Consider the following 25,315-nt stretch of genomic DNA (forward strand, 5'->3'; position numbering starts at 1 on the left):
CACCACTGGTATGGAGTTTGGTTCATCATGGATTAATATCTTATAAAATAAAATTCTATTAAGTAATTTTGTTCTTTTTAGAAATCGTGAAATAATTTGTATATGTTTTCTCCCTATTTTCTTTTGCAATGTATCTATTATGCTAAACGTTTCTTAAATTCTTTTATATTTATTATTTATTATTATTTATATTCTCTCTCATTACTCTTCTTTCCAGCTCATATTTCTGGCACTCCATAAAAATATATTGAATTGTTTCATTTATCCGACAGTTGTCACATTTTCCTGTATTGTGTTTTAGTATTTTAAACAGTGTATAATTAAGTCCTGTATGTCCTAATCTTAATCTTATTATTATTTCCTCCTTTCTGCTCCTTCTTCCAGTTCTTATTTCTCCTACTGCCTTTTTAACCCTATAAAACCATCTTCCTTTTCTTTCTCCATCCCACCTTTTCTGCCATTCTTCCTTCAACTTTTTGTTTGATGATGTTCTTTTCCTCTGATCATTGAAATGTACTGTAAAATTGACATGATTTTGTGTTGCCTTCTTAGCCATCTCATTTCCTTTAACTCCAATATGTGCTGGAACCCATAAAACTATTATTGATAAACCCATCATTTGTAGTCTGAATAAAATATGCTGTATTTCTAGTAAAATCTCTGGCCTGCTGTCTGAATGGTTATGTTTTAAACTCAACAATACCGAGCTAGAATCTGAACAAATTATTGTTTTTAAAGGTCTTATGTCTTCCACCCACTGTACTGCTAAAAGTATTGCTAACATTTCTCCTGTGTATTCTGATAAACCATTTGTGATTCATTTTCCTATTTTTAATTGATTATCCAGTACTATGAATGCTATTCCTATTTTATCATTTGTTTTTGATGCATCTGTATAAATCTGAAGGTATTGATAATAATTATTAACATATTCCTGTACTATATTTAACTCTAATATACATGTCCTTTTCTTTTTTTTCCATTATTGACATATCTACCTGTGATTCTGGTCAAATCCAGGGTGGTACAACAGCTGGTGACAGTATCGGACTTATTACTATATTTTGTACATACAATTCTTCTGTTATCCTTTTAATAATCCATCCAAAACTTCTTGTATCTTTTTTTCTTTTTCTCAGCATGGCATCTTGTGTCGGATGATCCGGGTTATTGCCTTGTAAATTTACCCAGTAATTTATTGTCAATTGTGTTCTCCTTCGATCTAACGGCATTTCTCCCATTTCTACTTCAAATGCTGCTCTTAATGCTTGATGTTGCATTCAGTTCAATTTTTCCAGATGTGTCTTTGCTGCTGAACCATATATAATACTTCCATAATCTATATTTGATCTGATCAATCCTGTGTTCATTTGTTTTAAAGCTTACCTGTCTGCTCCCCAGTCACTGTCAGCCAAACATCTCATAATATTTAATACTTTCTTACATTTGTCATTTTCTAACAAATATGTATATTCCATAGGATTTTCTCATCAAACCATATTCCTAGAAACTTTTACTACAAACTAAGCTTTTAACTTGTTTTAATTCTTGATCATATAATTTACATTTTATTTCCTCTCTTATTGTTTTCTGTGTAAATACCATAACTTTTATTTTCTCAACTGAGAACTTGAATCCCCATTGAGACGCCCACTCCTCTATCCATCTTATCTCAGACTGTATTTTCTTTCCAGTTATCTTTATATTTCTCCCTCTTTTCCATATGGCTCCACCATCGGCAACAAGTGAACAACCTATTTCTTTTCTAATGTCTGCAAATACATCATTTATCATTATGGTGAACAATAATGGGCTTATAATACTACCTGGAGGTGTTCCATTGTCTATAACATATTTTGTTGACATTTCTTGATCTATTCTAACTTGAAGATTTCTATTTGTTAAAAAGTTTTGAATCCAGTAAAACATTTTCGCAGTAATTTTCATTTTATTTAATTTAATCAGGAATCCTTCAACCAACATCATGTCATAAACTTTCTCTTTGTCAAAAAATACAGAAACTACACTTTCTTTATTAACTTGCGCTCTTCTGATTTCATGTTCTAAACATAACGTTGGGTCATTAATATTTCTCACTTTTCAAAAACCACTTTGCACCTTAGTAATGTACCTGTTGCTATTCAAATAATATGTTAATCTATTATTAATCATTTTTTCCATTATTTTGCATATATGTGATGTTAAAGCAATGGGTCTATAATTTTCTGGTTTTGTGTTGTCTTTTCCTGGTTTAGTTATTGGTTCGATGATTGACTCCTTCCAGCTCTGAGGCAGCTCCTCCTCCTCCCAGACTTTATTATAAAGCTCTAATATGACGTCTTTAGATGTTTCACTGAGATGTTGTATCATTGTGGATCAGATCTGATCTTTACCAGGTGCTGTATTCTTTATTTTCCTGAGTACAGAGTTGAGTTCAGCTTTTGTAAACCGTTCATTTATTAAGTTATTTGTTTCTTCATTGTTCTGTAGTAAATCTTTGTATTGCCTCCCTTTCCTTCCCTCATCAATAATGTTACTTGAACTATGAATTTTACCAAATGTTTTAGCTAGTATTTCAGCTTTTTCTTCTAGTTGTGTTATCTACTTCTAATATTGGATATTCATATTCTTTCTTAATACCATTCATTCTTTTAATTATTTTCCATATTTTATAAATTTTTGTTTCTCTCTCGACTGTAATAAAAAGTTCCTCCAATATTCTCTTTTTGCATTCTTAACAATTTTCCTCACCATTGCTTGTTTTTTTTTTATATTCAATTAAGTTCTGAAACATTGGATTTCTTTTAAGTGCTTTAAATGCTTTATTTCTTAACTTTATTACTTTTCCACATTCACTGGTCCACCATATTTCACATAAATAGAATATACTTAGTTTAAATGCATCTGGATAAATTATATTGTGTGTGATTTAAATACAGAAAATTATATATATTTATTTTAAAGTAAATAATAAAATAATAAATAATAATTAACATGATCACCTATGTGTGAAATGTGTCAGCTATAAATGATATATTAACATGTGTCAGTGACTTTTTCAGTGAACCTCCAAGTGATTTGGAAACCTGTTCTGGTCTGGGTGAGGTCTCCTCAAGACTGAAAAATAAAAACGGGTTACGACAGCATTAGGAGGAGTACTCTGTTCATTTGGATTAGAAGGTTTGTTATTGTATATTTGAAATAGTGGAGAAACTTCACTGTTGGCGTTGAGATATTTATAAAAATGGTGCCTATTTTTAGGAGCTCCTCACCTGTCTCCACAACAGCTGGCATGGATCTGTAAAATATCCAGCAGATATTCCTCTTCACATACTGGACAAGCTGCCTCAAATTAAAAACTAAAAAATGAAATGGAGAAGTTGTTTCTTAGTTTGTAAAATGAAAGTTTTTCAGTTCAGCAGCTTTATGGACAGATTTATTTAAATAAGTTTTTTTAGGTGAGATGCTGTATTGTGTAAGTTGTTGGTGACCGAGCTTAATATTAAATTAAAGTTTAAAACAACAACTGGTATGACACTAAACTGCTGTAATATTTGGTACGGGTTATGAATTAAAAAGGACAAAAAAGTACTTATTATTTTTGAACATACAGTATGTTTCCTGCCCACTATATTAAAAGAGGTACAGGTCATACAAAAAGAAATGTTTCCAAAGTTAACACATAGTCCTGCATTACCAGATGTGTTCCAGGGAAACTGGCATCATTTGTACTTGATGTTGATGCCACTGGAGTACCTTCATTAGCACTGCTTTCATGATGAGAATACTTTAAAAATATATTTTTGTAAGAAAAAGTAAAAAAATAAAATAAAGAGCATGACGATATTAAACAATCTTAGAGATTTCAAAGTCGTCTCCTGAAGATCTGAGGTCAACACATGATTTTACACGGACAGCCAAGACTTACAACTGCAAGGTAACACTGCAAACTTCCCATGATGCTTTAGGCATGCTTTGAAGTTCTAGAGCATCCAGAGGAAGAGGAGACATATCAGTTTTCTCCTGAAGTGGAAATATGTAGATCATGTTTTTTCCTCCTACTGTCACAGTTTTCAAAAGGTTTCCATGGTAACCCTCAGTCTCTGGAGGTATAAGTGAAAGTTTTCTCCGTCCAGAACCTCCTACAAAAAGAAATAAACAAGCAATATAATAGAAGAGCACAAATAAATTCTGTAAATAACAATTTTACAGTTTTTAATACTTAATGTTTATAAAGCAGCCATCCCCCTGTTAGATCTTGAAGTTTTGGGTAGTGACTGGTCAGATGTTCTGAAATCTGTTCATGGAAAAGAACAAAATAAATTTTTTATAAAAATAAGTGTTTAAAAAATGAGTGTGAATAAAAGCAGTCAAAGCGAGGACCTTCCTCTACCTGTAAGTGATCAGCAGACTCAGGGAAAGTTAAAGTACGTCTCTCCATTCCAGCTAGAATGAGTCTCAACTCTGTGTCTGATTTTGGTGTTTTATCAGTGTTTTCATTAAGCAAAAAAAAAATAAATGTGCTGTTATACTTTTGAAACTGGTGGAAACCACTCTGGATGGAGAGAAAAAGCGTTTTCTTCCCCTTGCAGAACTTCTTGAAAAAAATACCAGGGAAGGACCTATAAATTTAGACAGAATAAAATGTTGCTTACATTGATCAACCATAATCTTGTGACAGCTTGTGTTCGTAAGACTTTTTTAGCTTACTGTAACATAACATAATCATGTGAGTATTGTGACGTAGCTCTTTGCATGTAGGATGAAAAGTTACATTTGGGCTCCTCCTTCAACAACTAGGCTACGTCTCCTGACTACAAGTGTTGGGTCTCTTTATTCTGCACAGTCTAAGGTAAAGGCCTTGCCTCACGTGGTCGAGCAGTGTTGAAAACACCCTCTAACACTCCAAAGGTTGAATTATTTTTCCAGAGTATTAGCTGCTGGGAGTCCAAGGAGATTATAATACTCAACTGCATTTAATGGTTTGTGGGTATTGGATCTGTTTGTTTAGCAAAATCAGAGATAAAAGCCCTGAAGTTACAAGCATCACATGATCGATAGGTGTTACAAAAACCCTCCTTGTCCCACCATTAAACAATAGTCCTGCACATTAGCTGCATTTTGCCTTCTAATATTAAATGATCACAATCACAGATAACAGCTGTGAGGTTTAAATCCTGTGTGGTTAGGTGGTTCTCCACTCTGAAATTGAACCTTTAGCAGTGAGTGTGGGTTAGTTGTCCATACTTGGGCCTCCAGATCTTAATCTTTCTTTAAACTGATTTGGATCAAGTGAGTTTGTACTTATTCCAACATCTTTTTAGCTATTTGAATTATTCAAGATTTGACCTTCAACCCTATGTCCTGTTGTGATAAACAGACATTGTAAAGGAGAGCACATACATTGGTGGAGAGGTTCAACTTGTCATACCTGCTTGTGTTTTGAGTTCTTGAGTTTGTGTTTTATTATTTTACCTGGTCTAGTCCTTTGTTTTCTGTCTCCCTGCACCCCAAGCCCACACCTGTTCTGTGTTTCCCCCTGATTGTCTGGTCACGTGTGTCATTGGAGGAGAGGAAGAATAATCCAGTGACAACCTGGAAGCTCTAGAGAAAATAACATTTTTCTAGATATTATTCAGACATTTTCACTTAGGGGTGTACTTACTTTGTTGCCAGCGGTTAAAGAGTTACTTTCAGGTGTCAGTAATTATCCTGTTATACAGTATAAGTTTATACAGCTGCACACTGACTACTTTACATTGTATCAAAGGGTCGTATCTTCAGTGTTGTCCCATGAAAAGATTATATTACTATAATATTACTAAAATGTAAGTTTCATTTCTGCTCAACAGAAATTAATTTGACCTGCAGTTCATAATATTATGAACGCTTCAATAAAGTATTTGTCTTTGACTCGTTGTAATGAGTCAGTTCAGCAAACGTTGGTAATCTTGACCTTTTCATGTAATCTTCACTAAAGTGAATTAAACACCATGTTGGTCTGAGGTGATATGATGTTAATAGATGGAGAAGGAGTTAAACAAGCTGAAGATCTGTTAAAACTGAGAGATCCTGATATCATTTATGCTCTCATCAGCCTCCTGAATAATATTTCTCTGTTCAATTGGTTGCAAACATAAACTGGAACCACAAATCAAATGGCAGCAACTCATTTAGACGTCTAGACGTGCTGAAGTTCAAACTGTGCATCAGAACTGGGAAGAAAGATGATTTCAGTGACTTTGAACAAACTAAAATACAAAAACCTCGTTGCATGCTGGTACTTTAACAACAATGACAAAATTACAAGTTGAGTAAAAAATTGCATTGATAAAAACAAGGAATTTACACAAATTAAATACGTCTTTCTGCAAAGTTTTGGCCTTTTTTCATTCTATAACCTTTAAAATCCAGTGAAGCTGCTTCATTGTAGACGTGGAGGTGGGTCTTCTTTGACCTTGGCTGACCTTGTCTGATCAGTGGTTTATACAGAGTGCAGATGGATTAAAATTAGGACACATCCACAGTTAGACAGTGGGACATTTTCACCTGTAGAGTGAAGCTTTGAGACATGGTTGTGCTGCAGCTGAGCTGCTGGGAAACTGCCTGGAATGATTCCTTAGGAGTCAAACGTTGGAAGAGATCAACATGTCTGTGAAGCATTTTCCTCATCTGAACCTGTCTGTGACAAACTGAACTAACTTCAACATTTCTGTCCTGCAGCTCAGAGTCTCAGCAGCTGTTTAGTCCCACCTCCTGACTCAGGTTCTGTAGCGGTCCAGTCAGCCTGCAGGGTCATCAGAGGTGGAGCTACACAGGTGGTTCTGCTGCTTTGTGCTTTAAGGAAATGGATCTTGTTGGACTTTTGTTGTTTCTTCTTATCAGGATGTTTCAGGAAACCTGAATGATTCTTGTCTCAGTTGTTTCTAACAGACTGAATTTAAAACCATGACCGTAATAAATGTAATGTCTCCCTCTGCTGGTCAGAGTCACACACTGCATCAGTCACATTAACTAAATGAAGACAAACTGCTGCTTCAGATTTATCAGCTCATTTGACCTCTAACCTTCTGCTGAATGTTTCAAACTTTAATGCCGCCTTCTTCTCTGCACCAAAGCTCTGTTGGACAAACTGGGAACAAGAAAACTGTTCTGGGATCAAATAAATCAAGAATAAAGTGGTTTTTACTAATCATGGATGCTGCAGAGAACATCCACCTTGTTATTAGAACTTAGTTCAAACTCCAGCATCTCTGCTGGTTTGGGAGGATGGATTAGTGTAAATAAACAATCAATCAATCCTTGGATATATTTACAGGTTTAAGAGCAGCATGTGCTTCCATCCAGACAGTGTTTCCTTCAGAGAAGACCTTGAATATTTCAGCTAAACAACATTAAATTGCATCCATCATCTATTCTAATGGCAGATCTTCTAACATCATCTTCATAAACATGTTCCTCACATCTTCACATCTTCTTCTGGTTACTAAATTATAAAACAGTTTTATTGCTCCTTAAAGGGATGATTAAAGCAACCTGTGAAGACAAAGTCAGACACGTCTCACAACAACCAGCCTCTAGGATCAGTTCCTGCAAACAGGTTTTTCTGGGTTTCCTTCATAGTTTCTGCTCAACAGAAGAATTCAACCCAGGATAGAAAGTTTAAACCTTTTCTCTGGAAATGAAAGATGAAGAATGTCTGAGAAGTTGCTGCTGCTCCTCCTACCTGTCTCTTTAGGCTCCGCCTCCATCTCAGGTGAAGCTCTGACTCATTCCAGGAAGCAGCTCACCTGTATCTCAGTCCAAGTTCACACATCAAGTGTCTTCAACACTTTCTGAAGTTCTAACAAACTGTAAGTTCATTTTTATTCATAGTTAAACTTTGACTTTAATCATTTTTAACTCTTTTATGTTTGGAAAACTTCTTATTTCAGCTGAAAGTTTCAGCAGTTTTATGTTTAAAGGAACATTTACAGGATTATTAAATATCTGAAATCAGTCAACATGATCAACAGCTGATGTTTAAATATTTTCTTCATTAAATAAAATTAATCTTTTTTATTATGAGAAGCAAACTATCATCTCCATGATTAAAATCAGACACCACAGCTTCCTGCTGCTTCCTTTAATCCTTTCAAAATAAAATGACATTAAATGAATTAAACTGCTTGATTTCAATGAGGTAAAGTTTGTTGCAGCTTTAAATGAGCAGATAATCCAGTTGTTTAGTTTGATGGTTGTGAAATAAAGTAGTTTCAGTGTTTATTCTGTTTTACTATTTGAACTGGTTTTATTGAGCAGCTGCAGCAGGAAACAGTCTGACTGATCAGGATCTACAGTCTGGGATCCTGCAGCTCCTTCAGTCAGACTTTAAAGTCAAACTGGAATCACTTCATTCCTTCAACAACTTGTTTTTCTATCGTTTAGCTCAAACATTGAGCTGCTCTTTCAGTTTTAAACTGTTAAATATAATTTAGTTTCAGACTCTTTGTCAGTGATGCCTTGTTGTTGTTGATTTATTAATCTGTGACATCAGTTGAGATTTATGTGTCAATGTTTGGAGTTGCTTTTCTAAAGTCTTCTTAAATTAATTTCTATGTTAAACTGAGTGAATGTGATGGTCTGAAGATTCTAGTCAAAGTCAATCTGTATGTTAGTGTTGTGCAATTATGATTTTTTGTTTATAAATATATATATATAATTAAAATCATAATTCATCATTTATAACATTTATAACATTATATTATAACACATCAATTAATCAACTTTTTCATGAAGGAGGAAGTTAAATTATTCAATTCCTTCTCCTGCTGGATGGGATCATTTGTCTTTATGTTGGTTAGTTGTAATAAATAAAGTTAGAACCTTTCCCTGAATGTCCAAAATGAAAGCAGTTGGACTGTTGTCATGGTTACTGTTCCTCCTCTTTCTGTACCTCCTCCTACCTGTCTCTTTAGGCTCCGCCTCCATCTCAGGTGAAGTTCTGACTGGTTCCAGGAAGCTGCTCTGCTGCCTCAGAGTCTGTTTTCTTCAAGTCTTCTTCTGTTCTCTGTCTTGCTTAAAGAAACCGTAAGTTTACTTTGTTTCATAGTTAAAGTTGATTTGAACTTTAATCATTTAACAGTGTGTTTCTGCTCTCTGGTGTTTGGAGAACATGTTCTCCTCTTATTTCAGAACCAAGTTTTAGTTTTACTGTATATGAAGGAACATCTACAGGATTATTAGATTATTGTCTGAAACAGTCAACATGATGAGCAGCTGATGTTTGTTTTTCACTAAACTAACAGCTTCGTTTTCAGGTCATTAAATCTAACTTTCATTTTTACCTTTAAAGTCACAGAATAGCTGCTTCCTGTCAATCCTTTCAAAATAAGATGACGTTAACGTTGTTAAAATGTTTCATGTTATTAAATGGTGTGAAGCTTTAATGGAACATATAATCCATCTGTATAGTTTGATGACTGAGAAATCCAGCAGGTCCAGATGTTCAGAGTTTGTTCTGCTTCATTTTGTGGAGCTGCAGCAGAAGAAGTTTGACTGATCAATATCTTCACATCATGCAGTGTTTTAGTCTGCAGCTCCTTCACTTTACAGTCAAACTGCAATAATTTCATTCATTGAAACAATCTTTTCATCTCTAACAAAAGTCCAACAATCTGTTCTTTCTATTATTAATGTTAAATATGGTTTAGTGTCACAATCTTTGTTTCTGGAATAGAGGAACAACAACTACCTAGACTGTTCATTTGTAGCTACAGGTGTGTGTCAGTGAATGAAAATGTATCTTCATCATGTGTGTTCTTGGCTGCAGCTCCATGTGTGTGAGCTGATGTGAACTGAGCAGCATGGATCAGTGTGAGGACAGAGAGGACAGAGTCCCTCCCTCTAAAACCACTCTGTGTGGAGAACATGAGGACCAGAGCAAAGTTCAGAGGTCAGATCACCATCTCTAACTGTCCAGGACTCTTCTCCATGTCAGAGTTCAGCTCTCACATCACCAAACCATCTTTATTCACAGGAACCGATCAGAACCAGAACCTGGACCTGGACCCAGCTGTGTGTCCTTAAAGAGCAACAGGTCAAAGGATCCTTTTATTGATTTTAAATCAGCTCAACGTTCAGCTGCAAACAGGTGAGCTGTTTCTAAATGTTCAAACTAATTAGTTGAAACTAACTTCATTCCAACATATTAATGAGAAAACAACTCTTTCTCACACATGTCTGTGTTCACATGTGAAGCAGTGTGTGATGGATGCTAAATCATGGAAATAATCAAACCATTGTATTATTGTGATGATATGAAATGATCTTGTTAGATGATATTGGAGCTAAAATCAGTTGTTCTTCCATCCAGTTGAATCATTCTGTATCACCTTGTGTCACATTAGTTCATCAGAGTTGGTGCTTCTGCAGAGCTTAAGGTGACTGCACATGTAGGCAAGTCATGATGCTGATTCAAGGATTAGATGTCAACTAAATAATCCAAACTAAATCTGATGGAAAACATGATCTCTCACTGTTATCTGCAAACATCAGTGAAATCAACAGCTTCTAAAGTACATTTGTGTTCATTCAAAATGATCATCAGTCTTATTATCAGCAAACTGCTCCACAGTCTCCTTCAGCAGCCACTAAATGTCATCAACAATACAAGATCATCTACGTGCTGCTGTGATGAAGTCTGATGATGAGAACAAGATCAATGTTTTAGAGGACATTTAGTGTGGATTACTTGATTTATGAAAGGTCCTTGAATGCACCACCATGGCCTGTATGACCATAAAAAGCTTTCCAGAAGCTCAGAAATGATGAGCTGAGAATAAAGCTGCTGCTCTAAAGGGGTTCCATCATCAGTTTAAGACTAGAACAAGTAAAACAAACGACAAGAAGATAAATGAACTTGTTTCTCCATCAGCAGTTCTGACTCTGATCCAAAGGAAGAAAGTTTGTCAGGATAGAAGATCAGAACACATCAAACACTGTTCTACAGAAAAACTTTCTGATTATTGTTCAGTTCCTGCTACCAAACCAAAACATCATCCCTTATTAATGATCATCAGAGCTAATTATTAATCCATCATTAATATACGGTTTACAGTGAAACCAGGAATATTTGGATCCTCTTCAAACAAGAGCCACTGTGAGACACTTTAGAGTTCTGAGCTTCAGGGTTTAACTTTAAATACATTATTAGACTAAGTTTGAATTCAGTGTTTTTCCTTCAGGATCCAACAGACCCTCAAACCAGAACCAGAACCAGAAACCAGCTGTGTGTCCTTAAAGAGCGATGCTTCAAAGGGTCTTGATATTGATTTTAAATCAGATCAACCTCCAGCTGCAAAGAGGTGAGCTCTGTCTAAATGTTTTAACTGTATGAAACTGAACTGATTCAGTTTGAAATGTTTTGATTCCACATTTTTCTACATTTTTATTCCTATTTATGAAACTGTTTGTTTTTGCTGGAAACTTTTCCACAAATTCAGTCTCCATTGAGTTCAGGGTAAACATTGTTGGAGGTGTTTCTAAGTGTCTGTAGTTCACCTGTTGGTCCAGCAGGGGTCAGGCTGATTCCAGCTGAAGACATAATTCAGGTTCACCATTTTAAAGAAATAATCAATGACAAAATAAGTGTGAGACTGTAAATAAATAGAAATGCACAAATGTTTAAGGCAAGTTTTTTACTGGTTGTGAAGATATGGAGCAAAAACAAAATAATTCACCTGTAGAAATACCTGAACTTTATTTACTAAAGTCGGGTTTTTAATATTTTCATTGAAAGTAAAGAAATGAGTTGTTGCAGCCACCTTCTTACCTCACAGCAACATTATTTCTGGACATGAATCCTCCTGTTAGCTCTCTGCAGATGTTGGACGATGTTCATCATGAAGCACACAGATTCATCTCAGGATGTAAACCTCTTACCTACCTTTGGACTTTGTTCTGTCTGATTAACTTGCCTTCATTGTTCTCACACAGACTGTTGCACTGGAATATTTTCATTTCCAGATCTGTTCTTGGCTTAATAACTGTGTCTCCAGCTTCCTGTCAGTCATTGAAACAGAGCAGCTGCAGCCTCTGATCACAGACTTGTATTAGATTTACTGTTCCTTCAGTAGGGTTAGGGTTAGGGATACTAAAGGTTGGAAAAACTCATTTTTCTAACAAACTACAACAGGAGCTGGAGCTGTGCAGCTTAATGTAACTGAAGGATTTTAAACACATTTTAAGGACAATGGAAAAATTACTGAATGTATTTTCCTATTTTTAATGTTTTATTTATATCTTTGTTTTTATTTAAATAGTTTTTATCATTATAATTATTATTATTTGATATGTTTGTTTAAAACACATTTCTTGAAAATGAGACTCAGTGTCACAGTTAGATTTATCTATATGAATAAAAGTGGAATAAAAAATCTGAATAAAAATAAATAATCAAAAACCAAAAGTACAATTAATGTTTGTCATAAGACCTCAATAATTTCAGAAAGACAACAACTGTTCAAATATTCTACATCTATTAAAATATTTTACAATGAACCGATCAAGAACATTTATTGAAATGAAATTCAAATGTCCACAACTGAACCACTGGTCCACAATCTGCTTCATGTTCCTCTGGATGTTCAGTTTAAAGTTCTTGTAATCAGCAAGTGGAACAACTGAGCATTTAGAGCTCTGAGAAATCAGCCATGTTTCAACACAGTTACCATGACAACTCTGTCCCTGAATGGGAAAAGACACGTAGCTTTTGGAGCAGGACACCACATGGACCTTCATCTTTGTCTGTTTGTTGTTCTACAGAATGTGAGCTAATGCTTCCTGGTTCCTCCACAGAGTGGACCAGCAGAACTCAGAGGTTCCCAGTGGTCTGTCTGCCCAGCAGCATCAAACACAGCTGGACTCCATATTTATGGTCTGTACATGTACAACAACTACTTCTCCATCGGTTCTGTTCACAGTCATCTCCATGCTGCACTTTGTAGACCAGAGGACTGTCAGTCTGTCCAACTTGGACCTGATGTTTGGCTCCATGATCTCAGTCTGATGTGTCCTTCATATATTGTTCTGTTCCAGCTGCTGGAGGACAACATTGTTACTTTTGTGAAGAACGAGCTGAAGAAGATCCGGAAGGTTCTGAGTCCAGATTACCCAGAAGGCTTAGAGAGTCAGTGGGAGGATGAAGAGGTGTTGGAAGATGAGGATGAAGAGAAGAGGAGGAGCAGCAGAGAGGCTTTTGTGAAGATCACACTGAACTTCCTGAAGAAGATGAAGCAGGAGGAGCTGGCTGAACGTCTGCAGAGCAGTAAGAGGATTTCTCTACAGATTTAACCTGCAGGATAAATGCTGAATTTATTTCAGTCTCAAGAGAAGAAAAACAGATATTTAAATGCTCTATTTAGAGGAATTTGTTTAATTGCTAATAATATTTTGTCTTCCTTCAGGGTTTTTTTCCTCAGTTTGTCTACATAAACTTAAATCTGGTCTGAAGAAGAGGTTCCAGTGTGTGTTTGAGGGGATCGCTAAAGCAGGAAGTCCAACCCTTTTGAACCAGATCTACACAGAGCTCTACATCACAGAGGGAGGGACTGGAGAGGTCAATGATGAACATGAGGTCAGACAGATTGAAACAGCATCCAGGAAACCACACAGACCAGAAACAACCATCAGACAAGAAGACATCTTTAAAGTCCCACCTGGAAGAGATCAACCAATCAGAACAGTGATGACAAAGGGAGTGGCTGGCATTGGGAAAACAGTCTTAACCCAGAGGTTCACTCTGGACTGGGCTGAAGGCAAAGCCCACCAGAACATCCAGTTCATATTTCCATTCACCTACAGAGAGCTGAATGTGCTGAAAGAGAAAAAGTTCAGCTTGGTGGACCTTGTTCATCACTTCTTTACTGAAACCAAAGAAATCTGCAGCTTTGAACACTTCCAGGTTCTGTTCATCTTTGATGGTTTGGATGAGAGTCGACTTCCTCTGGACTTCCACAACAAGGAGATCCTGACTGATGTTACAGAGCCCACCTCAGTGGATGTTCTGCTGACAAACCTCATCAGGGGGAAACTGCTTCCCTCTGCTCTCCTCTGGATAACCACACGACCTGCAGCAGCCAATCAGATCCCTCCTGAGTGTGTTGGCATGGTGACAGAGGTCAGAGGGTTCACTGACCCACAGAAGGAGGAGTACTTCAGGAAGAGATTCAGAGATAAGAAGCAGGCCAACAGGATCATCTCCCACATCAAGACATCACGAAGCCTCCACATCATGTGCCACATCCCAGTCTTCTGCTGGATCACTGCTACGGTTCTGGAGGATGTGTTGGAGACCAGAGAGGGAGGAGAGCTGCCCAACACCCTGACTGAGATGTTCATCCACTTCCTGGTGGTTCAGACCAAAGTGAAGAAGGTCAAGTATGACGGAGGATCTGAGACAGATTCACACTGGAGTCCAGAGAGCAGGAAGATGATTGAGTCTCTGGGAAAACTGGCTTTTGATCAGCTGCAGAAAGGAAACCTGATCTTCTATGAATCAGACCTGACAGAGTGTGGCATCGATATCAGAGCAGCCTCAGTGTCCTCAGGAATGTTCACACAGATCTTTAGAGAGGAGAGAGGGCTGTACCAGGACAAGGTGTTCTGCTTCATCCATCTGAGTGTTCAGGAGTTTCTGGCTGCTCTTCATGTCCATCTGACCTTCATCAAGGATGGAGTTAATCTGATGGAAGACCAAAAAAATATTTCTGCTTTGTCTAAATTATCTAAGAAACCAAATCTATTAAGACTCCATCAGAGAGCTGTGAACAAGGCCTTACAGAGTCCAAATGGACACCTGGACTTGTTCCTCCGCTTCCTCCTGGGTCTTTCAGTGGAGACCAATCAGACTCTCCTGCAAGGTCTGCTGACAAAGACAGGAAGTAGCTCACAGACCAATGAGGGAACAGTTCAGTACATCAAAAAGAGTTTCAAACAGAACCTGTCTGCAGAGAAAAGCATCAACCTGTTCCACTGTCTGAATGAACTGAATGATCGTTCTCTGGTCCAGGAGATCCAACAGTCTCTGAATTCAGGAAGTATCTCCACAGATAAACTGTCTCCTGCTCAGTGGTCAGCTCTGGTCTTCATCTTACTGTCATCAGGAGAAGATCTGGATGTGTTTGACCTGGAGAAATACTCTGCTTCAGAGGAGGCTCTTCTCAGGCTGCTGCCAGTGGTCAAAGCTTCAAACAAAGTTCTGTAAGTTCTGACAGAATTTGGGTTTTGACACCAGGAGCTAAAACCAAGAAAAAGTGATTATTTTCCTGGATGTTCTGCTTAACAACTAAGGATTTATTAGAGAGTATAAATGTTATAGTTTGACTGTCAGTTCTCTGAAAACGTGTTTAATAAAAATAAACACTTGTTAAGTTGTTTTAGAAACTATTTAACATGTTTATTCCAGAAGACCCAACTGACACCTAGAATCTGGTACCAAAATGGTTCCTCTCATAAAAGTGGAATAAAAGTGGTTAAATTTAGTTATTTCCTTTTAACTTTTAACATAATTTTTTTTTTAGACCCCAACACTGTTTTAAAGACTGTTTCTATATTTTGTCTTAAGAACCTCAGATTTATTTCAAAGAGAAAAACATGAAATATTCAATATCTTCCAGTGTTTCATATATATTAGCCTTTAAACTGAGATTAAAAACTTAAAATGAAAAAATAAATGGTCCAGTTTGGGTCCAAAAGTCCCTCAGTGGTTAAACAGGCTGACATTATCATAGGACTCTTGGGGTTAAAGGTCACAGCACAAACTTCCTCCTCCAGAGGCAACATGTTTCCTGAAAATAGAGACTAGACTTTAAAATAACAGAATATTGCTGCTTGGTTCTGATAATTAATATTCAGATTTCTGGTTGCTGTTCTGTTCTCTTAATCTTCTTCCCTTTAGTAATAACTTTCCTTCTATTTCCATCATGATTTTTATTTTACTGCTTGTCCCACAGTGTTTGAAGGAGGAGTAAATATGCATCAGAACATGTGATCCAATCTGGAATAGTGTTATGTGGAAATATCATTTAGTTTTCCGCTATTTGCAAACAGCTGCAGGATATTTTCACTAAAACAACAACAGGTCGTGTTTGCAACTCAATCTGTACAGATTAAAACACCATTCAAAGTTTAAGTGGGTCACAGAACATAGAAATTTGTCTAAATCACATTTTGTTCTGTTTCAGGGTTCTGACCTGCATTGCATTGCTTTAGAGTTTCTGATTCTTATTTCATGAAGCAGTTTCATTTGTCTTGTTTAAAACTATAAGATGTTTTCATTTAGTTTTATTCCATCAGAATTGTTCTTATTCATTTTGATCTCTGTCTCTTCAGATTGAAGAACTGTAACCTCTCAAAGAGAAGCTGTGAAGTTTTGGCCTCAGTTCTCAGCTCTCAGTCCTCTAATCTGGGAGAGATGGACCTGAGTAACAACAAGCTGCAGGATTCTGGAGTGGAGCTGCTGTCTTCTGGACTGAAGAGTCCACACTGCAAACTGGAAACTCTTAGGTCAGAACAGCATTGATGACTTAATTACTGTGAACATCATCTAGTTTCTGATTCCAACAAAACTTTTTTTTCTACCTGAAAACATGCAGAATGTTTATGTGCAGAACTAAGTGCTCAATGCAATGTTCTGTAGGGTAACTTTTGGTGTCATTAAAAAGTGACACCAAAACAAAACAGTGAGAACTGCCAGTTCTAACTAAACTCTGCTATTTGTAGCAGAGTTCTGTCCCCTTTAAGGTTTCTCCTGCAGCTACAGTGGAAAAAGGACTGAATTAAAACTTTGTCAGTCTACCTATTTCAACAGCAATAAGGTTCATAGCTGCTCTGCACTGAACTGAATTCCTCTCCTGAAACATCAAGCTGAATGTAAACATCACTGGTTCTGGAGAAAAATCAGCTGAGGTCCAAATGGCTCCCTGTAGCATCCAATCAGCCCAAACTCTGTACATCTCATAAAATACAAGTTGGAGGAATCTCTGTCATTGAGAATTTTACCAACATCTGTTCATGCTGCAATCAGGTACAGCTGGGATTCTGGGTAGTTGAAATATCAAAACTCTAAAGTGATTTAAACTTTTTTATTCTGAAATATGGGCAGAGTCTTCAGAATTTTTTTTTTACCCATTTCCAAGTGGTTCTGATTATGTATAATCTATCCAGCCACTGGCTATGCCTGCTTATACTACTTTATTAATTGAAACAAATCCAACTAAGGGTCCAGTCAATTCTATACTTTCTACTTTTTTAGTTTTAGAACATAATAAAATATAATTTAAGAAATTGAAATAGATTCTTTATTTACTGCTGACAGAAAAAACAAAACCTTTTTGTGAAGCAAACTGAAAACATACCAAACTGATTTTTGTTTACCGTTCCTCCCTTAATATAAATACTGCAACTTTTATCATGACTTGTTCTGTAACAGTCTGAACAAAGGACCAGAAATTTCAGCCGGACACAACAGGTGAATATTAAGAGGTTCATTGAAATCTGTTGTTGTTGTTCGGCAGAAAACCAGCAGCAGGATCAGGAACCTCTGAGGGCAGACAGATCGGTTAGTGGCTGAACAGAGAACTGAGAATAACGTTAAGCTCAGAGAAAAAGCCGCTGACCTTCTCAGAACCCATAGGAGAGCGAGGATGCTGATTTCCGGCTCCAGGGTGATGTCACAGTGAGTTAGAGAGGCTGTAAACGGGAATCCTTGGTCTGACATTATGATCAGATCCAATACTGGGCTGACGGATCCGGGGGTAAGGCAGAAGGTGACAGTCAGGAGGCAGAAACAAGGTCGATGTCCAGAGATCAGAAGCCAGGGAGATATCCAACAAGGGCAAAGCAGAGCAGAGAAATCCAGGGGGTAAAAACAAGATCAAGATCAGGCAGACAGGCTAGGAAGAACGCTGGACATTTACCACACAAGGCTTTCAATAATCTGGTGCTGTTTGTCAGCCAGAGAGCAGCTTATAAAGCCAGGTAAACAGGTGGAGCAGGTGAAGCATGAATAGGGAGCTGGCCGGGGAGGAGCAGGTGAAAGCAGTTGAGACAATTTCTCGGGTACAAATTACTTTGTTGCTACTGTTTGCTTTTGCCTTAATAAATAAATAAATAAATATGTTTAATTATTAGAGTGGTATTTGTGCTTGTCAGGTTCTTGTGGCTTGCTGTGACAGTTTCATTAGGACTGTGATGATTTTTGAAAATTTGTATCATCACTTTTATTGTTATCACAATAAATGCCACAAAATACTGTCACAAATTATAAAGTCAATATTCCCCATGCCTAGTGTCCACTACAGTAGCCTGCATGGGACACAAGTCTCTGCTCTTTTGCTCTCACTTTGAAGACTTTTGTTTAAAATAATGAGGCACAGTTGGTGGTGTCATATTCCAGAGCTTTCTCTTTTGGTTTTGTTGCCATTTGTTGAGGACTGGTAATCCCTGGTGGGGTGAATGATCTGTTCTGCGCGGTTGTGCTGGGAGCCGCCATCATTGGGGCTGCTATTCTGCGGACGTATCTAACTAAGTTCTATCAGGCCTGCAACGGTTATAAAGCTAAGGGACTGCCTTATTCCTGCAAGAGACTGAATATGTGAACTTTGATAAATTAATTTGCCGGCCTTTTTGTTTTTGTACGTTTTTCCAGTTTGAAAGGATTTTTGTGTAGTTCTGTGACCGTGAGGTTTCACTCAATGTGCTTCTTATGTTCTTACTGATCCATTTGGATTTTGAGATTCATTTGTTATTGCACTAGTTGTGATTATTACCTACTTTACAGGTGGGATACCTCCTAATGCTATTGTTCTAATAATAATACCATTACTGGGTTGAAAGTGAACTGTTAAATGTTAATGTGCATTGTTCTGGGTTCCTTTTACTGACCAGTACGGTTCATTAAATTGGTACTTTACTTAATATTGCCCTTTTCCCTTCCTTATTTCAGTATAAGGTTAAAGTTGCACTGCACTTAGATTTCAGTTGTATGGTAAGTGATCCTGGTCTTGTTAATGTGATCAGTTGCACACTCTACTCACAAGATCCACTGTTACCCATTAAAACACTCATTACTCATGAGGGCACAGTGTGTAGGATTCAATAGAGTGTAGGTCAGAGAATCTGGGCGCTGTTCATAGTGGAAACGTCAACATGGGTTACATTATTATAGAATAATATTCTTTGAAAAGTTTGCTAAGATATGCCATAAGTGTATCTAGTCACCCATGCAAAATTAAAAGGAACCGTTTTGAATCTGTAAGTTACTTTATTAAGCAGACAACAGCTAATTGCCTCAATACAGGCTGACACTCATGCTAACACTGAAACTAAAAACTGACAGAATCATCACTTTAACATTGGGCTAACGTTAGTATTAAACTACCTTAGAAAGACAATATTGTCAAATGTAGCATTACATCTCGTTCCTAACACACTCACCACTACGCTCGGTGTAAATTATGTTGCTTTCAGAAAAATGCAGTTTAGACCCATTTCTGTTTCTGGGGATTTTAAAAAGCCACAATAACTGAATGCACTTGTTTCATCTTTAAGTTTGAAGCAGAACCCGTGGAAGTACTTAGTCTAATGTGAACATTTTATCATTTTTCATAGTTTTATGCAGACAACTCTGCAAGAGGGGAGACCACAGTCCCAGGTTTGGATGCAGCTTTCTAAAAGCTATTTGATACCTTTCACCCTTCTGTCCTGCTATCATCTACTACCTAACACATCTACTTCACTGTCTACGCATCTTCTACTTGAAATAAATATTGGCTTATAATTAGACAGTCAAGGTATCAATTCCTTGTATTTCTGGACTGAAGTACAATTGTTACTAGACATTTTTCTTGTTGTGCTGTAGATATCTGACAAGAGTTTGTCTGATGATAATAAAAGTAAAATAAGTGTGTTAATCAGTGTTTACTAGTTATTGAGGTTGTAAAGCAACAACTCTGGCCAGGTGCAGGTTCGTATAAAATTGAATGTAAACTAATGTTTTAAACTTTTCCAACTTATGGATCCAGTAAAATTTAAGGATTAATGGAATGTTTTAACTGACTGTATAACTCTATTGCTGATCATCATCTACTATCATTTATCAGTTGAAGCAAAAAATAAGTTATTAGCTAAAAATATTTTAAAAATAGTAAATGCCATCTGCTGGACTGAAGGTGTAGTGCAGTTTTATTCAATTCAATTAAAAAATACTTTATTAATTCCAAAGGGAAAGTAAATGTTGTTGTATTTCATTATGCAGGTTTCTTTAAAGAGCCGTTGTAGATGCTGATGGCTGTGGGCAGGAAGGATCTCCTGTAGCGCTACGTCTTACAGCAGATCTGAAGAAGACTGACTGAAGACACTCTGTTGTTGTAGGACAGTCTCATGAAGAGGATGCTCAGGGTTCTCCATAATGTTCTTCATTTTATGAAGAATCCGTCTTTCCACAATGATCTCCAGAGGTTCCAGAGGAGTCCCCAGAACAGAGCCAGCCTTCTTTATCAACTTGTTGAGCTTTTTTAAGTCCCTGGCTCTGATGCTGCTTCCCCAGCAGATGATGGCAGAAGAGATCACACTTTCCACAACAGACTTAAAGAAGATATGCAGCATCTTGCTGCAAACACCAAAGGACCTAAGCGTCCTAAAGAAGTACAGTCTGCTCTGTCCCTTCTTATAGATGGCTTCACAGTTGCATCTCCACTCTAGTCTGTTATCCAGGTGAACACTGAGGTATTTATACTCCTCCACCACTTCCACTTCTTCTCCCATGATATAAATAGTTTTTGACTTATTCCTGTTTCTCTTAAAATCTACAATCAAGTCCTTTGTTTTAGACATGTTCAAAATGAGATGATTGTTCCCACACCATGCCACAAAGCGGTCCACCACCTTCTTGTACTCATCTTCTTGTCCATCTCTAATCCACCCCATGACTGCAGAATCATCTGAGTATTTCTGCAGATGACAGGAGTCTGTCTTGTACTGGAAGTCTGAGGTGTACAGAGTGAAAAGGAATGGTGAGAGTACAGTCCCCTGTGGTGCTCCTGTGCTGCCGACCACCTGGTTAGACCCACAACCCTTCAGTCTCACAAACTGTGGTCTGCTTGTCAGGTAGTCTCATTTAAGGTTTGGAAGTCTAAAGTCTTTTGTTTCATTTTGTCTCTCAGACTTAGATCCTGTAACCTCTCAGAGAGAACTTGTGAAGTTCTGTCATCAGTTCTTAGCTCCCAGTCCTGCTGTCTGAGAGAGGTTGACCTGCAGAACAACAACCTACAAGATTCAGGGGAGAAGTTGCCGTCTGGTTCAGACTGTACACTGGAAATTTTCAGGTGAAGATTCATCAAACTGGTTCTTTTGGGTTTTAATGAGGAACAGTATTCTCTGTTTCACAAATTAAAATGGTTTAAATGCTAAGTTGATGATTTTCTGGTAAATCCTTCTGAGTCGTTAGTTTCTCAGCTGGAACAGACAGCAGTTAGTTCATCATCTGTTTCATTGTCTTATTTAAAATCATGTGGGACCAAGATCAAACGCTGTCCTGATCCCTCTGACCCGACTCTGGTTTTATGAAACGTCTCTTTAAGTTCACTTTTCTAACCAAACACTTTAGTTCTGACTACTTACAGAACATTGACTCTTTTGGACCTTATAGAACCATCTATTCACCAATTCCTGGAGAGTCTGTAGAGTCAAGATGGCCTCCAGAGATACACCTCACTTCAAAGAACAAAGCAGGACACAGATAGTGACAAAGCAAAGACAGGAAAACCTGCTGGAGGCAGAACCAGACCCAGTGAACAAACACACCATGATCCAGTTCCCAGTGGATGATGGTTGCTGGTTCCCCAGTTTCTGGACATCAAACTGGATCATCTGTGTCCAGAGTAAAGTTACAGCAGAACATCAGAGATTTTAACCTTGTCTGCTTCTCTGAGACATGGAGAACCCCAGTTGTTCTGGACCACACCATGATAGGGTCCAATTGTTTTACCCTGCACTGGGTGGACAGAACAGCAAAGGCAGGATCATCACAAGGTGGTGGAGTGTCTCTCATATCTAATAACAGATGGTTTGATGGTGAGAACATCAGGACTTTCTCATTCTGATTTAGCACATCTGGAGCATCTGTCCATCAGTTGACCTGCTCTGACCATCCTTCTGGATCAGAACGTTTCCATCAGTAACTAACACAGCTGTCTATATTCCACCTCAGGCAGATAAAGATCTAGCTTTGACTGCAGTACATGATGAGCTCAGTGAAGATCAGAACAGTCACCTGGATGCTGCTCCTATCATAGCAGAGGACTTTAATAGTTCAAGTCTCAGACAGGTCAGGACTCTTTGATGAAGATCTTTGAGCAGATGAAGCTGCTGCAGCTCATCTTGTCCAGGAAGTAGAGCTCATAGATGCTGAAAAACCTGCTTGATTGTCTCTCATATCATCAATCAGCTTCAGTCTCAGTGTGGATGTTGGACTAAATAAACCTTGATGATGTGAGTGTTCTTCAAACTGGAGATGAAGAACCAGACTGGATGGTGTCCTCCTCCTGCCTGATTCAAAAAGATGAAATGAATAGAATGAGTTCAAACTGGGCTGAAACATGACAACTACAGGACAAGACTTTAGAGACGCTCCATTCAAATGGATGAGTCCAAATGTTGGACAGTTGTATTCTGAGTGAAGAAGAACCGAGCCATGTAATGTCTGCTGTGGCAGAACCTTCAGTAATGAGACAGGAAAAGCCAGCTTGGTTGATTTGGACTCTTTAATGTAAAAAGTAGGAAATGAAGAGAATTGGGTCCAGAGGCCCGGCTGACTGCAGCTTGGCTGACCCAGACATGAGCCAAGGTTCCTCAGTCATGAGCAGCTTTATACAGCATAGTTCATTGTTAGCAACTGACAGACAGTACAGGCTGCGTGCGCCATGTTGTCTTGGTTGATTCTGCTCTATCAGTCTGGTTCCTCCCACAATGGACCAGACAACGTATGCAGCAGGTCACAGAGTCCAAATGACCCAGATCCAGTTCTTCCAGCAGCATGTCAGAGTGGAATCTGATCTGATCTATTACAATGTCCATGTTTGCTGCTGAAAGAGACTGATGGTCTGACCCTCCTCCTCCTTTCAGGAAGCCTGATGGAGTCCGATGGTTGAAACCAGGTCTGAGGAAGTGTAAGTGTGTTTTTCATTTGATTCATGACAACAAAGCAGCTCACATTCAACCATCTTCAAACTGTCCATCACTCATTCAGGAGTCATCATCAAAGTGTCAATAAATGATCAATAACTGCAGCTGGATTGTGTTTGTTCTCTCCATCAGATTCCTGTCAGCTCACAATCGACACAAACACAGTGAGCAGAAACCTCAAACTGTCTGAAGACAACAGGAAGGTGACACGGATGAAGGAACTTCAGTCATATCCTGATCATCCAGACAGATTTGATGACTGGTGTTCTCAGCTGCTGTGTAGTGATGGTCTGACTGGTCGCTGTTACTGGGAGGTCGAGTGGAAAGGAAGAGTTTATATATCAGTGAGTTACAGAAGAATCTGGAGGAAAGGAGACAGAGATGACTGTTGGTTTGGATTTAATGATCAGTCCTGGAGTCTGAGATGCTCTGATGGTCGTTACTCTGTCAGACACAATAAAGAAGTTACATCCATCTCCTCCTCCTCCTCCTCCTCCTCTTCCTCCTCCTCCTCCTCCTCCTCCATCTCTAACAGAGTAGCAGTGTATGTGGACTGTCCTGCTGGCATTCTGTCCTTCTACAGAGTCTCGTCTGACTCACCGATCCACCTCCACACCTTCAACACCACATTCACTGAACCTCTTTATCCTGGATTTTTGATCGGTTCTGGTTCCTCAGTGTTTCTGTGTTGAGTCTAAAGAGTCTAATCCTGTCAGAGAAACACTCTCACTGTTGAACAGATAGTTCAGTCTCTACATGTCTGTCTCTTTCACTCAGAAACATTTTCACATTCAGTCGGTTTCTTTCTGAAACTCTTGGAAAAGATTCCTTGTAAACTTCGTCCTCTTCCAGCCCTTTAAAGATGGAAGCTGGGATTATTCCAGGATCCAAAGGTTTGGTTCTGTTTCCAGTCAAAGCTTCATTTAGGATTTCCCCCCCAATGTGCATCCAGTGCTATACCAAGACTGCTGCTGGAGTTGGTTCTTTACTGGTTCTTTACGTCTCTTCCAGTAAATGTTTGATCCTGGCTCTTAATATCACCATCAGAAGAAGTTTTAACATTTCTATCTCCAATCGTTTCTGTCATGTTTCTTGTTTGTGTCACTAATGTAGTTTTTCTTCATTTGATCTGAACAGTTTTGTACTTTAGTCCTAGATAAACAGGCTGCCTCCTCAGGATCTGTGGGCTGTGAAGCTCAGGGTTTCTGGAACTGATTTGTGATGAAAAATGATGACGTGATTGGAGCTGCTGTTTTAACTGCCCAGGTGGTTGTTCAGTTCCTCACTGTTAGTATCTGCTATGTTTTAATGAGCCAGATCAGTTCACAATATGACTTCTGATAAGACTGTTCCTAAAAGAAGAATCATTCCAGACTATCTGTGGCTGAACTGCAGATGATGGAAATGTAAATATTGGAGAATAAAACAGTATTTGCTACCAGTTTTCTGACTGTTATTTTACAGAACATCAAATATGTCTAAAAGGTTAAAACAGTGATGGACTCAGCCAGTCTCAGTCTCCTGCAAATACTCATTTGACCTTTAGTCCCAAGAGAGGAGGAGGGGTGTCTGTCCCAGCAGTCATTAATGGACTACAGGCTGAGGACACACTGGACAGGTCACCAGTCCATCACAGAGTCAGGGTTGGATCTACCTCACCAAAGTCTAGGTTCTGATTGGGTCCACTGGACTAACTTTATAAAATTATGTCAAGTTTGTTGTTCAGGTTCTATTAATTCAAGTCCTGCCTACATCAGAACCTGGATCAGCAGAAACCAGTCCCACTGCAGTGGGTAGGGGAGGCTGTCTTCCAGAAGGAATTGTTGGAATAAATAAATGGAAGAAAAGCTCAAAACATGAAGATAACTTTGTTCCTCCAGGTTCTTCTGTCAGCAGATTAACATCTGACTTTTAAAGGTATCAGAAGGAGACACATATCTGATGGACAGGAAGACAGTGGAACCATTTTCTGGGTCTCTTTGGGTTCCTGTTCTGGTTTATTGTTGAGAAACACGCCTGCAGTCCAGATCTATCTCCAAATGATGCTTGGACCATCCTAAAGAAACTAGAGAGAATACCATCCTGTTAGTGG

The 25,315-nt window shown here is 38.1% G+C and overlaps 1 protein-coding gene and 2 long non-coding RNA genes across 6 annotated transcripts; 2 read left to right on the forward strand and 1 right to left on the reverse strand.

The window, feature by feature from the left end:
* The first annotated feature begins 2,113 nt into the window (after window positions 1-2,113).
* Window positions 2,114-3,377, forward strand: LOC124865126. The gene is made up of 3 exons (XR_007037460.1): window positions 2,114-2,396; window positions 3,063-3,180; window positions 3,262-3,377. It is a non-coding gene; the product is annotated as an uncharacterized LOC124865126 (long non-coding RNA).
* Window positions 2,526-4,276, reverse strand: LOC124865124. 2 transcript variants are annotated; one of them, XR_007037457.1, is made up of 5 exons: window positions 4,223-4,276; window positions 3,929-4,142; window positions 3,698-3,787; window positions 3,273-3,359; window positions 2,526-3,117 (listed from the first exon to the last, which is right to left on the reverse strand). It is a non-coding gene; the product is annotated as an uncharacterized LOC124865124 (long non-coding RNA). The 2 variants fall into 2 exon arrangements; XR_007037458.1 differs by lacking the exon at window positions 3,698-3,787.
* Window positions 4,277-7,510: 3,234 nt separating this feature from the next.
* LOC124865118 (protein NLRC3-like) lies at window positions 7,511-24,664 on the forward strand. Of its 3 annotated transcripts, XM_047360090.1 has the most exons (12): window positions 7,511-7,600; window positions 7,739-7,853; window positions 9,812-9,934; window positions 10,019-10,132; window positions 11,226-11,345; window positions 12,838-12,916; window positions 13,078-13,306; window positions 13,446-15,240; window positions 16,372-16,545; window positions 21,204-21,365; window positions 23,164-23,207; window positions 23,356-24,664. In XM_047360090.1, the coding sequence occupies exons 3-12, from the start codon at window positions 9,846-9,848 to the stop codon at window positions 23,913-23,915; spliced, it is 3,366 nt and encodes a 1,121-aa protein (XP_047216046.1). In that variant the 5' UTR covers window positions 7,511-7,600; window positions 7,739-7,853; window positions 9,812-9,845; the 3' UTR covers window positions 23,916-24,664. The 3 variants fall into 3 exon arrangements, with proteins under 3 accessions (XP_047216046.1, XP_047216047.1, XP_047216045.1); XM_047360091.1 differs by lacking the exon at window positions 7,511-7,600 and having other exon boundaries at window positions 7,663-7,853; XM_047360089.1 differs by lacking the exons at window positions 7,511-7,600; window positions 7,739-7,853 and adding an exon at window positions 8,289-9,069.
* Window positions 24,665-25,315: the final 651 nt, after the last annotated feature.

Source organism: Girardinichthys multiradiatus, unplaced genomic scaffold (assembly GCF_021462225.1).
Source record: "Girardinichthys multiradiatus isolate DD_20200921_A unplaced genomic scaffold, DD_fGirMul_XY1 scaffold_25, whole genome shotgun sequence".
Taxonomy (NCBI): domain Eukaryota; kingdom Metazoa; phylum Chordata; class Actinopteri; order Cyprinodontiformes; family Goodeidae; genus Girardinichthys; species Girardinichthys multiradiatus.

Excerpts from the sequence above, each read along its gene's own strand:
- LOC124865118 (XM_047360090.1), top strand. The coding sequence starts at position 9,846 with ATGGATCAGTGTGAGGACAGAGAGGACAGAGTCCCTCCCTCTAAAACC. Across the intron at positions 9,935-10,018 it reads GACCAGAGCAAAGTTCAGAG|GAACCGATCAGAACCAGAAC; the intron begins GTCAGATCACCA and ends CTTTATTCACAG. Across the intron at positions 12,917-13,077 it reads AGCTGGACTCCATATTTATG|CTGCTGGAGGACAACATTGT; the intron begins GTCTGTACATGT and ends GTTCTGTTCCAG.